This window comes from Petromyzon marinus, chromosome 36 (genome assembly GCF_048934315.1).
Source record: "Petromyzon marinus isolate PM22_M1 ecotype Great Lakes invasive population chromosome 36, UKy_Petmar_22M1.pri1.0, whole genome shotgun sequence".
In the NCBI taxonomy this organism is placed as follows: domain Eukaryota; kingdom Metazoa; phylum Chordata; class Hyperoartia; order Petromyzontiformes; family Petromyzontidae; genus Petromyzon; species Petromyzon marinus.
In genome coordinates this window covers 956,777-972,770 of record NC_133702.1, presented here as the reverse complement: position 1 = coordinate 972,770, position 15,994 = coordinate 956,777, and the positions used below count along the sequence as shown (strand labels likewise).

Sequence of the window (15,994 nt, the reverse complement as noted above, 5' to 3'; positions counted from 1 at the left end):
ACGGTGGTGAGACACACACACGGCACCAGCGACGGTGGTGAGACACACACACGGCACCAGCGACGGTGGTGAGACACACATAACGCGGCACCAGCGACGGTGGTGAGACACACACACACGGCACCAGCGACGGTGGTGAGACACACACACACGGCACCAGCGACGGTGGTGAGACACACACACGGCACCAGCGACGGTGGTGAGACACACACAACGCGGCACCAGCGACGGTGGTGAGACACACACAACACGGCACCAGCGACGGTGGTGAGACACACACAACACGGCACCAGCGACGGTGGTGAGACACACACACGTCACCAGCGACGGTGGTGAGACACACACACGCGGCTCGCCCCCTGCCCCCGTACCGGACGTGCGTCGTCAACATAGAGGACGTGGCCTCCTGCCTCCGTTCGGCAGCGTGCAGCACCGAGTCCCCGGTGCCCGGGGAGTACACCATGGGCTCCCTTCTCCTGCCAACATCCAGGCCTGCGGCACACACAGCACAGCCTCCTTGAAGCCCGCGTACCTGCAGGGGGACTGGCTCACGGTTCCCGGTGGCTATCTGTTAGATGATCGCTCCGCACAGTAGGGCTGCGGATAAGAGAGGTTTTCTATGGTACTATATGACCCCAAGGCAGCTGGTGCATAGGTTTTCACGGTTATGCCGTGGCCCTCTCGAACGCGTTTTCGGGTTGTACCACGGGGGCCGTGTGGCATGATGTCCAAACAGGCTGACTGAATACACGGCAGACTGCATGTGTGATGGGCGCTGTGGGCGACTGGGCCGAGACCAACTCGAGACACTCCACAGAGCGTGGTTTAGCGTTTGTGCCTGGGACCTGAATTCGAACGCAGCTTAGTGGTCCAACACAGCCCCCCCTACCGGGAGAGATGCTGGCTCATGTCGCAGTCTTTTCCAACGTGTAACACTGGATTATTCACAGCAAACGTCACCCGCTCCCAAATTTTGCAGGACCCTCCTCAAAAATGAAGACTCATGAGACACGGTGAAGCTTTCCTGAGTAAACAGGCGCAATGCTAATAACGCATTTACACGATGTTACCTGTAAAAGGCACGGGCGTCCGCAATAATTTGAGATTTTTGTTCAGGAAACCCAAGCCGAGTTGTGCACGCTCTTAATCAGGATGATCCTGATTTGGTCAATTAATTTTTTCAAGCCATTTTTTTACGTGGGATTTCCTGGAGAAAACCCACACAGACAAGGGGCTATCAGTTGAGTGTCTGGACACAGGTTGGCTATGTACTCGCGATGCTGCCATCTGCTGGCATCATGAGTAATTGTAATTAGCCATGGGACAAGAGTGGGTAATGAAGAATATCAGCCAAGCGGTCTCTTTAATAACCAATATTAAAATAAGATTAAAGTCCATTGACAAATGGGCATTCCAGACCAGTGTTTCCCAGTGGCAATGGCTTTAAACACAGAAAACCTGGGCCAAGTTCAACTCTTTCAGATTGTGGCCCAATAAACTAATATGGATGGGTTGCACAAGACTAAGGCAGCACTGTGCTCAAAGGCACAGATAAATCCCCAACACCTCCTTAAAAGGGGGCACGACTCAAAACATCATACAGAGTGCTGTATGATGTTTTTATGCCAACAGTGACGGACGTGTCGAGGCCCCTAAACACATTCGGTAAATGACGCCCCCCTCCGCCCGCCCGGATCCCCTCGCGCTAAGCCACAAACGCCGCCGTCAGCCCGAGTCGCAGCAACCTCGTGAACGAACCGTTGCATCGGTCCACGGTCTCCCGGCTTAGCTGCAGCTTCTGGCTGACGTAGAAGCACGTGGAACCGGCGCTCACTCGCCTCCCGTGCGTCGGCTCGGCGCGCAGGCTCTGGTAGAACTGGTTGCGCGCGATCGGCCGCCTCTCGTCGTACCACATCTTCAGCCTCTCCTTGGCGATCTCGCGCTCCCGCGCGCCTCCCCCTTCCACGCCGACGTCGTCGTCGGCCGGCACGGGCGTCCGGAGCCCGGAGACTCCCCCGGGCCCGGGCGCCGTGGCGCTCCTGCGCAGGCTGCCCTGCTGCCGCCCCCCGCCGAGCCCGGGGGGCGACGGCGAAGGCGCGGCGCGGCGAGAGCGCGGGCCCGGCGTCTGCGAGCCCCGCGGCCCCGCGCCGTGGCCGTACGAGTCGGAGGCGGCGTTCGCGGCGGCGGCGGCGGCGGATGACTGGCGGTGGTCGCGCCCGCGCGGGTAGCGTCCCAGCGTCTGCGTGCAGCCGTCGGGCCACTCGGCCCAGCCGGCTTCCGAGCCGGAGCGGCTGGCCAACGAGCAGCGGCCGTCCGCCGTGGGCGAACTCGCCACGCCGCCGCCGCCGCAGCCCAGGGGGCCCGCGCTGCCACTGACGACGATGTCCGGGTGTGGCCGCAGCTGCGGTGACGGAGGATGGCGGTGTTGGTGCTGCTGCTGCTGCTGGTGGCGAGGAGCGGGGGCTGCGGTTCCTTGGCGCCTGCCGGCCCACGCTCGCTCGCGAGGGGCCGGCCATTCGGGGGTCGCGGCGGGGTCGGAGCTGCCCGTCCGGCCGACGACGGCGAGCGGCCGAGAGAGGAGCTGGTGCGAGAAGGAGCGCGAGCGCACCGGGCTTGACTCCACCGAGCTGCGGGACAACGGGGTTGGCAATGTTGGCGATTAATAATAGGGGGCAATCATGAAGGGACAGAATGACACCTTTTCCACGGGCTTTGAACACTTTTATAAAACCTACCGAGTCACCATGTGCATTATACAGATGGCGACTCGCTTTATGTTACGTCGTGTTACTGTTGTAGACTGAGCTCTGGTGGTTCTTGTATCCACTATTATCGAAGAGACAACAAAATACCAGACAAATCTGTCGATAACGTTCATACCAAGCAGAAAATCTGGACGGTCTCTTGACGCACTGGGAGGTTTTGGAGCAGTGGCACAGAGGTTCGCACATCGAGCTACGAAGCCTGCGACCCCGGTCCAATTCCTGCCCACAGCGAACACCGCTGGGCGAGTGGAAACTCGCTCGCCAATGACTACACAAAACACCACATCTGAAGAAACTTGATTTTGTAATTAAAATTGGGCTCAACACCAGCCCTGGGAATGAGAAATAACGTCCCGACTGTCGTGCGATGAGCAACTCTCTCCCTCCTGTGACAGAGCGGGGTGGGGAGAGCGTTGCCCCCACTGCGTGCAATGCCGGGTCACTCGAGCCGAGTTGCCGTGCTACGGGCTCGCGGAAGCCCGGGTTGCCCCTGGGCGTTGGCAAGCGGGCGGCGGAGGGCACCTGAGGTGAGAACTCGATCCGGACGTGCGTGGCGTGGACGCCGGCGAGGGGGCGGTGTCGCGGTCCGGCCCAGGGTCCTTCCATTCGTCCGTGCTGCAGGGAACGGGGAGGGAAACGCGAGCGATGAGCGATCTCCTGCTGCCCTGAGCCAAGAAAATTCCACATTCCTATTATGGCAGTATGATGTCTAACCATAGGAGCACCAGTGTTGACTTGACAAAGTGATACTTATTTTATCGACCCAAGATAGATAACCAGGATTTGTTTTCCATAATGGCCACTATTTAATGTTTATGGTTATTTCATGTTTCCTAGAGTCACCACTGCTTCCCTGCAAGTGATTCTTCAATTTCAGTCACTGGAAGCCAGGTCTAGGTGTGGGGGGCACATGTTTTTTGCCATCTGTGACAACCAGAGTGCCCACTGAAAATGCAGAGTTCATGAGCAGCCAGGGGATGCCGATGCCCTTCGCAGCGCCAGCCACGCTGGGTTCCCCTCCGCCGAGTCGAACGTGGGCAATGGGTCGATGTGCGCCACGTGGATATCTGGTCACCGGGTTCATGGCGCAGTGCGCTTTCCACTACATAGATCCCCCGCGGATCCTTTAGCAGGCTTTTGGGGCAAGTGCTGTTAGCGAGCACCTATTAAGGCCGGCACAGCACACGAGGGGGTGGGTGGCCAGAACCACGCCCGGCCACCTTTGATTCGCTCGTGGTGATGTTTACACACCACATCAGGTACTCATTTGAGGCTGAGTCGACCTAGGGGAGGCACAGGACCGGTTCAGATAATCGTCACTGGTTTTGCTCTGAAGTTAACCGCTCAACTACGGCTTCCACGCTCTCCACTACGCCACTGCCCACACACACAGTCGCTATAATAACTCAGACAGCATTGACTCCCTGGGGCTATGAATTGGCCAAGCTCCAACAACCCAGCCGGCGTGACTAATGCAGTGTGGTCAGACCAGACATGAGCACATGCCATCACACCGCCTCAATAAAGAAAGGTGCCCATTCATTACAAAAAGCCTGCTCACCTAAGAGCCCATAAATCAATTGCCCTTTAAGCAGGTGATGGCCCACTGTGTGTTCCATTAACTTGCAAGCCAAGATTGCTGTTTATCTGGTTCCATGTTTACATTCATGATTCCGGCTACGACAATGGCATGCGATGACCTACTCTTGTGAATAACGTCACGCGGTCTTTAACGAGCACATTGCCGGATGGCTGCAGTGGGAATCGAATCGTCTACCCTGTGTTAAATTATTTCAGTGGAAAGCACTCGGACCTCTAGGCTACATAACCGTTCGTATTACAAGACTTACGTGTTTGATATATAAACAGGCATGGATATGAACTGTAAAGGTTTACACTCCATGCATACGCAAAGATGCCCTGTATGCATACATGCAACACACGCACGCAAAGACACATTTAGGTAGGCATGAAACGACTCCACCCTTTCTGCCAATTCACAGAATCGTCATGTTCACATTCACGAATCATTTTTGTATTTGTCTTGTTTGCAATGTCAATGTTTTATCTCTCGTTTGTGCTCTCTAACCCATCCAATTGCTCTAAAGCAACATTAGCACGTAATTAGCCGACTCATTACAAGCCAACTATGTAGACTTGCAGAGCGTCGGGAGGTATTGCCGTTGGCGAGCACCTATCAAAGCCAGCAAGGCCGAGCGGCGTGCGGGCAGCGCTTCGCAATGCCGGTCCTCAGCCGCCAGTACGGGACTCGATGTTCAGGGCAGGCGGCGAACGTCAGAAAAAAGGTGACTGCCACTTTGCATAGAATGCAGACGGAGCTCTTCGTGTGGTCACCGATGTGGCTGCTGCAGCCCTTCCCAGCTCTCCTCACGGCGCGGTCGCCACCCCCCAACGCCCCGCCTTTAACAGACTGTTGAGGCAAGTGCTGTTAGCCAGCACCTATGAGAGCCGGCACGGCACACGAGGGAGTGGGTAGCCAACACCACGTCCGGCCTCCTTTGTCTCCCCTGTGGCGATGTTTACACATCGAATTCCGGTTGCCGGGTTCGTAGCGTAGCGCGCCAACCCATGTGCTACACCTCCCCACGATATATACACACGCGCACACACACGCCTACCGCTATATACACACGCACACACGAACATCACAGTGGAGGGAATATAGAGAAGCCAAGTGCGTGCTGCTCACCTGGTGTGGCTGGCCCGAGACTGCGAGCGTGTGCGCGTCGAGCCGGGCCGCGCGCCCTTGTTCCTGCGCAGCGTCAGGGTGGAGAAGGCGTAGTGCAGGATCCCGTTGGGGGAGCCGTGCTGCGCCTTGCGGCCATCCTCCGCCGGGGACGGGGTGACCGCTCGCTCGGCGGGCACTGCAGATTTCACCGAAACGTCGTCTGTGTGAAGAGCCACAGCGGACAGTTAAAACTACTAAACTAAAACTAAACTGTTGCTTATTTTACCAGAGCTTATGTAGCTCTTTTTCAGAAGCAACCTGGTCACAAATGATGGCTCAACGAAGTGGCTTATCGTCTGGAAATGTACAGCAGCCAAATACTCTAAACGCGTGGAGTTGATTCTAAGTGTGGAGGGAAAAACCGGAGGACCCGGAGAAAAATCCACACGACCATGGGGAGAGAGACACGCAAACGCCAAATATACAACAGGCGTCAGGGTTGGGATCGAATCCACGACCTCCTGTACACCAGGCAAGGTAGTTAACATTTCGCCAGGCGGGTCGGCGGGCTGCGCCCGCGGGCCATCTGGCCTGCGCCAGCGACAAAAGAGCTTCGGTCAAAACTCGCTCCCTCCCAACAACAACGTGAAACCGTTAGAACTGTGATCAAAGCGATTCTTCAGCTAGAGTTTGAAATGAGCAAAGTTTATATTCCCTGCTCCCGTGCCTACAGTAGGGCAAGGAGAGGGAGTGTGCATCATCGTGCGTCCGTATTCCGTGGGGAAACAACTGAAGAGAAGCAACTTCACAACGTTGTTTTTAACTAAAATAGTTAGGAATGTAAATAATTACAAGATTGTAGACTAATAGCCAAGCTTTCTTCTAGACCAAGATTATCACGGGAGGCATGTTGGCTGTGCAGTCTACTGTGCAAAAAGATGGAGCACATGTAACTTGTGGCTGTATAGACACATCGCTCACGAGAATGCTCAACGTGGGCTGCGATAATGGTGCAAAAATAATTCATTATAAAGCTTTACTAATGGTCAGGAGGGCTGCAAGGCGGTGCCACGGGTGCTGCGGAAGGCGCGTCGCTCGACGCAGCAACATTGGGACACTGACCGTCGGCAGCTGGAAGTCCGTCCGAGATCGAGCTTTCTTCCGACAGAATCAGGTCATCTGCAACCGAGGAGGCACGGGGGAACAACGGGCAGCCGTTTCAGAGCGAAGGTCGCAAGCGCCGCACTTCAAACCCCGCGCCGGATTCTCACAATCCCCGCCCGCGTTCCCAGCGCCTCGCGGGCACGGTCGGTGCATGTCGTGCAGCGGGGCGAGCGGTCACCCGGCACGATGACGGAGGCCCTCTGCGTGGGTCTCCTTCCCGCCCGCTCGCGCAGCGCGTTGATCGCCGCCTCCTGGGCCTGCAGCTTGACGGCGGCCGCCGCGTAGTCGGCCTTGCGCCGCCTGCGTGTGGCGCGCTGCAGCCCCTCCTCCTTGGCCAGCTTCAGCGCCGCCTGCACGATCCCCTCCTGGACCGAGAACTCCGTCTCCAGACGCTCCAGCTCGCTCTCCTGCCACCCCACAGTCGTTCGCACGGTCGCTCACGGTCGCTCACGCGGTCGGCCGTAGTCATAGCACGGACAGCCGCGGTCGTCGCACAGACAGCTACGGCCGTTCACAAGGTCAACCAAAGTCATTCACCAGAAAGTAGCAGTCGTGCATTTGACAGCCATAGCTCTTCTTTCACCACACAGCCGCCTCGATTGGCCTAACAGTGATAATTACCCAGCAGCCACAGTCATTCACCTGAGAGCTGCTCCCCCCACGCTCCCCTCACGCTCCCCCCACGCTCCCCCCACGCTCCCCCCACGCTCCCCCCACGCTCCCCCCACGCTCCCCCCACGCTCCCCCCACGCTCCCCCCCACGCTCCCCCCACGCTCACCAGGCCCTTGGGCCGGATCTTGGTCTCGTCGAGGCGGAAGGTGGCTCCGACGCGGCGCCGCACGCGTGGCAGCGTCTCCCCGCTCTGCAGGGGGAACTCCGCGGGCAGCTTCCCCGTCAGCTCCTGTCGGCGGGCGGTGGCACGCTCCATGTGAACTGGGTTGGCGAGTACCGCTCACCTACGTTCGTGTTTATTTACCCCTGCGTGTGCGCGTGTGCGCGTGCTTAAACGGGTGTGATGTTCGGTGTGTGAATGCGCGCCGTTCAAGTCACACATTTTAAACATTTGTCCGCGCGCCACGACGCGTTTGCTACGGCGCGTGTCAATCGACACCCCGGGCCACTCCTTGCAATCCGACGAGACGTCCCATCGCAAGCGATTTTCCAATCAATCGCAAATCATATTGAGGGGGGCGGTGACTTTTAAGAAGCCCGCTAAGACAGGGGGAAGACTGGCACGGCAGCCCGGGCCTGACACGCCAGAGGGCGACCGTGGAAACATAGAGACTTGACGAAGGGAGGATGGTAGGGAGGGATTGGCGGGGAGGACGGCAGCATGGGGACGCAAGCCGGGACGAGCCGGTGGAACTCACGGCCTCGCGCAGGCAGATCTTGCGCAGCTCCTGCAGCTGCTCCTCCAGCTGCTCCTGCAGCTCGCTCTGCTTACTGCGCAGCGATGTCAGTATCTCGCGCGCCGCCGCATCGTTCGCCTCCGTGTCCACCGAGTCTGCGGTCGTAATGGCGGCAGCGGCAACAACATTTTGGTTAAATTCTCGTGCGTATGGCAACGAACGGTTGGGGTTGCACTGCCACGGCCGGACTGCTGTGGCTCGTGCCTTTTATTTTCCATGAAGGAGCTGTGCGCGTTGGCGTTCCGATGCGGTTGATGGTTGTACCATTGTCTTCGAGGAGGAATGTCGAAGCCAGGTGGTGTGATGTTTGCGTACTCATGAACTTCGTATTCATATATTCGTCCATTTATTAACATGTGAGGGGAGAGAGCGTGAGGGGAGAGAGCGTGAGGGAAGAATTCAAAGGGGGAGAGGGCGAGGGAATAGTTGAAGGGGTGAGCGTTAGGGGCAAGGACAGAGCGTGAGGGGGCGAGGGGGGAGACCTGTGGAGTAGAGGCTGCTGGAGCTGGGACGGCTGTTGAGCAGGTTCTTGCTGCCGACGCTGGTGAGCCGAGCGGCACGCACGGAGCCGGCGTCGTCCAGGTCGGACATCATCTCCCCGAGGCTCCGAGCTGCAGCGATCTTGGCCTGGTGCAGAGCGGTGGTGTAGCGGTTAGCGCGCTGCGTTACGAACCTGGCAAATCCGAGTTCGATTTCTGCTCACAATTATAAACCGGTGACGATTGTGATTGTCACCGGTTTATAATCGTCACCAGATAATTATCTGAACTGGTCCGGGGCCCTCCCCTAGGTCGACTCAACCTCAAATGAGTACCTGATGCGGTGTGTAAACATCGCTTAGTGTATATTTTTCTTCCGAAGGCCACAAGCCTTAGGAGGCAGTATGGGGTAAGCAACTTGGATATTCGTAATATAAAATTGTAGGAAAATAATGGGGACAATAATAGGTTGCAATGAGGTTGCACCATGCAAGGTTTAGGACAGCAGGTCACCCACAGCAGCCAGATGGTGGTGACCTACAGCCATACGGCAACGACGATGATGATGAGACTCAAGGAAGATGTCAACTGTGCGAGAAAGAATCAAGCGATGTGGCCAGGTGAGGAGACCAATGTCACCGGCCATGACAACCTCCTTACCGTCGTAAAGACTTAGGATTCCAGAAGATGACTGGCGCTGTGGCGTTGTGCCGAAGCACCCCGCACGTCAGACTCACCATGCTCTGCTTCCTGTCCAGGTAGAATTGGTGCTGGCTGATGGCCATGGCCCAGATGCACTTGATCAGAGACGTCGATCCATACCACGTGTGCACCACCACGCCCGCCCCTCCTCCACCCCCTCCGCCTCCGACGCCGCCCGGTCCAAACGATCGACGGCTCACGACGCACTGCCTGCGGAGCGCACGACACGGGGCCCCACGGCACGGGGCCACACGGCACGGGGTTCATCCCTGTGCCGCACCACGGGGGCGCCGCCACCGTCGGGCGGCCCGTGCCGACAACGGCCACCCTCGTGCTCGACTCGCCGTCGCGAGGACCCCCGCCCCGAGACCGACCTCGGAAACTCGTCGCTCAGTCGACGATTAGAATCAGTAGGTGCCGCTTGCGGACAGTCGACGGCGATCGTAGGTCTGTGCCTAAGCTGGGCCTCGTCACGGGAATGTCCAATTTCTATCACTGTTTCAGGGCACAAAGCGGTACCTCGTTTATCGAGAGTAGAGGGATGGTGGGCTCATTCAACCGTATATACGTATTATATTTTGGGTTGTCTATATATCAATAGATATGACAAGCTAAACATGATTTGAATGTGGTATGCCTGAAGCAAATTACCTATTTAAACATGTGCAAAAAAGGAAGAACAAGCACACACACAAAGGCAGAATGAAAGATGCATGTTAACATTTAAAGCATTGTTGCCACGTTTTAGATGCATTTGTGCAATAAGCTCGGTAAAACTCTCTTCTTTCATTTTCATCTCATATTTGTGCAATGTTGCTATTTTGTTGAATGTAGAAAACCATAAATTAAGGGTTCTATAAAATAATGCTGAAAGAGGCTGATGGATGTTAACCGTGGCCCGGAATCAAACTCAGGACATCGGGTTCACAGTGCAGTGCAGTAACCACAGTGCCACAGCTCCCCCGATAAGCACATTCAAAAGAAAAAGATCCCCCGTATAACCTTTAACAGGCTATTGGGGCAAGTGTTGTTAGCGAATAGCACCTATGAAGGCCGGCACAGCACACAATGGAGCGGGTGGCCATCACCACGCATGGCCACCTTCGTCCCCCCAGTGGCGATGCTTTACACACCGCACCAGCTCCTCATATGAGGCTGAGTCGACCAAGAAGATGCCCAGCACCGGTTCAGATCACCGTCACCGGTGTTGGCCGTGAGCGGGAATCGAACTCGGGTTGCCGGGTTCGTAGCACAGCATGCTAACCGCTACACTACCGCTCCCAAGACAAAAACAAAGATCCCCCATATAGCCTTAACAGACTGTAGGGGCAAGTGCTGTTAGCGAGCAGCACCTATGATGCACAAACACCACTCACACGACTGCTGGGCTACACGCGTCTCCAGCCGCCCACATGATGGTGGCACCGTGTCCCATAAACCCTCACGCGCTCACGGGGTTCACCGCGGGAACCGGCGTGCGGTGGATGAGCAGGTTCATCTGCTCGCGCACAATGGCAACGTTCCTTCGGCTCGAGGAGTGCCGATGCCCAATTGTTTGCACGCCGTGTACATAACTGGACGAAATGATTGCGCGCAAGACTGATTCCACCGCACGCGCATCAAACCACCGTCATCATTGCCGTCTAGGCGTTATCCACAATGGTCGTTGGGTGCCGGTGATGCAGGTAATCATCTGGGTTCAATCCCCGGCCACGCACTCGCGCTGTCTGTGAACTGGGCCGGGGCCTCGCCTAGGTCGACTAACCCTTAAACGAACAACTGGGGCCGGGTGTAAATAAATAAAGCGCTGGGGAGACCAAGGTGGGAAGGGTGTGGATGCTAGCCCACACGACCCCCCCCTTGCCCCAGCAGTCTATACGGCTATACGGGAGCTCTTTGTTTTTTACAAACATCAGTCAGAATCTTGATTTGAAGCTTTCGTGACTGCAGGAATCCATACTCTTTGGTTCTTTCGGTCAAGTCACGTAGGTAGAAAAATAAAATAAAAATAACATATCATATGATATATCATATGATATATTTTTTCTTTTATAATATATCATGATATTTTATATTTTATTTTTCTACCTACGTGACTTTACCGAAAGAACCAAAGAGTATCAGTCAGAATGTTAAGCAAACTGATTAACCCACCATAGCTTGAATGTTGATACAGATCATACACTTGTTGCATACAATGCACAATGCGTCGCAGTGTTTTATTGGTTATTATGGATGGAACAAGCGCCCTGCGAGTCAGACGGTTCATTGTGAGCAATGCCAGAGAGGGCTGTGGTAACGCAGCGCTGACACGACTCAAATCAATGGTTCTAGGTACTGAGCCGTATGTCAATATTATTGTTCCGTCACTCTCAAACACATTAAAAATTCTGCCCGATGGCGAGACAGGGGGTTGGAATTTTAAAGTCATCGTCGATTATGATAAACTTTTTAACGTGGATAGATTGGCCCTGCCCAAGGAATGAGGAACTTCCACCACTGGCCCGGGGCCACCAATGATGAGCAATGCACCACGCTTGTTTACGGCAGGAGACGTTCAAGATATTTTTCAAAAGAACATTAAATGTAAAATTCTACAACTTAACTCTTTTATAGGCGTTTGAAGGTTTTTATTTTAATCAGGTGGAAGGCTTCATCTAACTGGGCGTGAATGTCAGTATTTATTTTACGGCTGAGAACTGTCCGATGTGTATTTAACTGGGAATTGGCCGTAGAAACTCCACAATCAAAGAGGGAATGAATGAATGTGATGTTTCCCCCGATAACGTTGGCTCGACTTGAAGGCAGAAGGCCCAATACGATAAAAACACAACAGCAGCTCAGCGCAAACATCACGACCAAGCCGCTGTCGAAGCAGGATTGTACTCTCTACGGGACCTTTTTTGCCGGTATTAAGATTATAAAGAAGAAAAGGCTTTCACCCTTTCTGGCAATAATACAGGAGGTGTTAAGATGGTTAAACACCAAAGAGACGCATCTATTAGAAGGTATCAAGTCTGCATTCACCACACATTTGTGGTACAACAAGCAAACAAATATGCACTCATCACGCATGCATTGTCCTTGAAACGGATGGGCCCTACACGGCGCTCGGCTCAAGCGGCCGCCAGAAGGCAGCGCGCGTTTGTCCTCGCCGTGACACCGGGAGCGGACGAATGTTGCCCCGCTGGCGCATTTTGTTTTGGGGCGGGAAGACACAACACCGCTCGCGCCTCGAGCTGACGCGGCAGCTCGGACGCCGTCTCGCAGCGTGCGTTTCTGTAAATATCGCCCGGAGCCCCTCCACCTCCTCCGCCGCTACAAGCGCGGGAGGGGGGCTTCTCGGCGGCCGCGCGGGGTTGGGAGGCACGCGGCTATCGGTGGGAAAATCTCCTCGCGCGCGGCCGGGCCAAGTCGCAATCGCCCATCTCTGCGAGCGCGACGCCCCCGTCTATCTGCTCGCCTCATTGTCAAACGCGCTGCCGCCTTGCTGCGCTCGCCGCTAGGCACAACGTCGGCATTATTTGTCGAGGGGGTGACTTTTGCCCGTAAAACCGAGGCTGATAAGTGGGTGCCGCCCGATCTCGATTTGCCTCGCTAGCTACGGTGTGCGTGCGTTGCTAACGGTGGGCGCGCGCTGCCGCCGTGCCGTGACGGTCGGAGCGCCGGACTTGCGGTCCAGAGGTCGTCGCTACGATCTCCCGGCGTAGTCGTTGCTGACAGAGTAATGGGCCATCTGAAAAGGGACTATGCGGTTACTTTGTTTCTCTCATCACGGGGGAGTCGGGATGGAATCTCGGTACGCTGTGAACCATCTGTGTTAAAAGGTCTAGAGTTTGTTTCGCTGATTTGAAATGTTCTGCTTACTGAACATTACGGCACGTTAACAGATAAAGTTTTATATTCTTGGTTCTTTCGGTAAAGTCACGTAGAAGGGAAACAATAAAATAATAAAAATATAAAACACGAAAGCTTTAAATAAAAAGATAAAGTTTTAATTCATTTAAACTCAAAAGTGTGATTGTAACGATGTTACTATCGTTATTCCGTGCATTTAAGCTAATCGGAGCACCTCCACGCTCTGACAAGCACTGGAGCATCACTTACCCCCGATGAAAGTCTTGAGCCAGGATTTAAAATTCCACATTCCTCTGGCAGGAGCCAGATTTTCCCTAGGATCACCACATGCTTGTGAAATCTTAGTAAAATCTTGTTAACCGTCGCTGGAGCTACGCACTTTTAAATATAAATTGACAACTAATTTTTCTTTGAAATTGCTTTTTGTGTTGAGTAATGTTGTCCTTCCCCCGCACCTACGATTAGAACAGCTGGCTACGTACGGTTCGAAAGAAGTTCAACATACATGTACATACAAGTCCATTACCATGGAACAAAGCTTCGCAACCACAGGAAGAAGGGTGATAACGCCCCGCCGCGCTGCTGAGGGAGGAATGCCGGCCGAGTGAGCAGGGTTCACGTTGACACGGCTCATTACACCGAGCGCACGCACAGGATTCCGTTACGTCTCGGGCCCCAAAGAGCGTCGTCTCAGCCATCAGAAACGTCACAACGGCCGGACGAGCTCTCGCACAGCATACGCGTCTGGTGAGGAGGCTCCGGTGAGGAGGCTCCGTGATCCCAAGGAATAACTCTCGCGTTTGTTCAAGGAAAGCAAATAGCACGGGGTGCAGCGGTGGGGCAAAGCGTGTCCATCCATCACCCAAAGAGAGTCGAGACCACGTTTTTCCATCCTATATTACAATTCTTTATAGACCAAGCCAAATCCATTCATCACTTATGACCTCAACATAAACATCATTGCTTTATCTCTGGCATTAAGATGGAAATTACCATCAGTCAATTCATCTTTATTTACAAGTTATGGTGCATTTTCGGTTGAGTGACTTTTGGCCAAAGAGGTCAATTCCGGCAATGCGATCTGCCATGTGACGCTTTCCAACACGACAGAATGCCTACCGCGAATGTGCTCAGAAGATGTTAATGAGGCAGGTGACGAGTCACCTCCCCTTCACGACTGCTTTCAGATGACAATAAAATATGTTTTGTTTCATCCGTAATTTCATCCGTCTCATCAAATGCCACTGCAACCCTTGACGTTTTAAACGCCACGTGTGACGAGCGCACGCTCCTCTCTCATGCGTCCCGTTAGGTTTCTATCGTACATAGTTCTTGTTGTTTATTAGTAAAAATACATATTTATTGCTATCCATGTTTATAAAATGTCCCTGCTGTTGTTCTATATGCAGCCCCTCCACCCCTTCCCACGTAACACACCCAGACGGTCCGTCCCAGTCACCATCGAAAGAGAACGGATTAGCTCGATGGGCCCAACTCTAAATAACCGACTGATCTGCAAACCTGGCATTTTCATCATTTGTTCCTTTCCATGTAATTAGTCTCGTCTCGTGTCAGGTTTATTCTCTTCAGAAGACTGGGACTATAAAAGTTTTCTTGTATATTACTCCACATCTCTAAGAAGGCTCATCATCAATACGCTGTCAGCTGGCTTCATAAAATAAAATTTCTACTTTTAATTGTCTTCTACTATAGGTTTTGCTTTATTTACGATTTGGCTGCCTTGTGAGAACCAGTCAAGCGACATTGCGTTTAGAGCTCACGATTCTTAATCAGAAGATGACAAATTTGACATCCTAGCCAAATCATCGTGCCCCCCCCCCCTCAAGGGGTGAATAAAATGAATACCAAACTTGGGGAAGTCAACAATGGTTGCAACATGTGACTGGGGAAATTCCACCATGAGCTCGTGGAGAGATGATCACTGCCCTGTGGCCATTTCAGCATGGAGCCACTTTGATTTAACCTGCCTTTAGAATGTTTTGTTGTATGTTCATTACACACCACCTTGATCAATCCACTGCTGGATGAAGGCCTCGAAACAAACCGAGTCGGTTTCTCTTGGCGGTTATCTGACCAGACTTCCCCACGCTGGTCAACGCGGGTTGTGAAGCAGGGGAACAGGAAGTGGTTCAGATATCACTCGCCACTGATATCAGCCGTGCACTCATGATGCCGTGTTCGTAGCGCACCGTGTGAACCACCACGCCACCACTCCCCCATTGATGTGCGTTCGCTTGGTGGAAGTTAAAACACACACGACTCCTCCTTGCATTCTCTCTGCTCTTTTTATACCGCTCTTAAAGAACCCTGCGTCTACAAAATATCTCTGCTTGTACGTTACCCCAAGACACGTAGAGGAAATATTCTCAGTAGGGGGTCACCTGGTTTTAGGTATCACATTAGATGTTGGTGGTTTCATGGTTCACTTATTGCTACTTGGTGTTAAGAGACGAGGTCCAATGCGCTCAGAACTCACCTCCTTGTATCTTGCACTTCGATCAAAAACTTCTTGTCTCGGAAATACAGATTCTCCAGCTCCTTCCAAGGAAACACCTGTGGCAGACACAGACAGGCAGGCACGCACACATTCGTGAAACAGGGAAATGCAGACACAGGGACAGACGCACAGGGCGGAGAAAAACGGTGAGAGGTAGAACACACGGGCAGATGAACAACGACACAGATACGTAAAAGTGACAGACACACGATGAGAGATTGAGGGACACAGAAAGAGATGTAAAATGTAGACAGGTAAAAGGGCATTTCAAACAGACAGTTGGATAGGCACACACAGGGTGAGTAATAAAAAAAAACATCACCATATAACTGGCAGAGGCTGTTCACAAGCGCCTATAAAGCCTCCGCATGGCACACGAGGAAGGTTGGTGCCAGCACCACGCCCAGCA

At 53.9% G+C, this 15,994-nt stretch overlaps 1 protein-coding gene across 8 annotated transcripts in view; it reads right to left on the bottom strand.

The window, feature by feature from the left end:
* LOC116949426 (FERM domain-containing protein 4B-like) overlaps positions 1-15,994 on the bottom strand; it is a 138,172-nt gene that overhangs the window by 8,641 nt on the left and 113,537 nt on the right. For all 8 annotated transcript variants that reach the window (XM_076071995.1, XM_076071994.1, XM_032966759.2 and 5 more), the window contains 11 exons: positions 15,565-15,641; positions 9,245-9,419; positions 8,511-8,655; positions 7,990-8,123; positions 7,398-7,520; positions 6,797-7,025; positions 6,577-6,633; positions 5,476-5,674; positions 3,288-3,380; positions 1,759-2,627; positions 372-492 (listed from right to left, as the gene is read on the bottom strand). In XM_076071995.1, the coding sequence (XP_075928110.1) occupies positions 372-492; positions 1,759-2,627; positions 3,288-3,380; positions 5,476-5,674; positions 6,577-6,633; positions 6,797-7,025; positions 7,398-7,520; positions 7,990-8,123; positions 8,511-8,655; positions 9,245-9,419; positions 15,565-15,641 (2,222 nt within the window). The remainder of the gene's footprint in view (positions 1-371; positions 493-1,758; positions 2,628-3,287; positions 3,381-5,475; positions 5,675-6,576; positions 6,634-6,796; positions 7,026-7,397; positions 7,521-7,989; positions 8,124-8,510; positions 8,656-9,244; positions 9,420-15,564; positions 15,642-15,994) is intronic.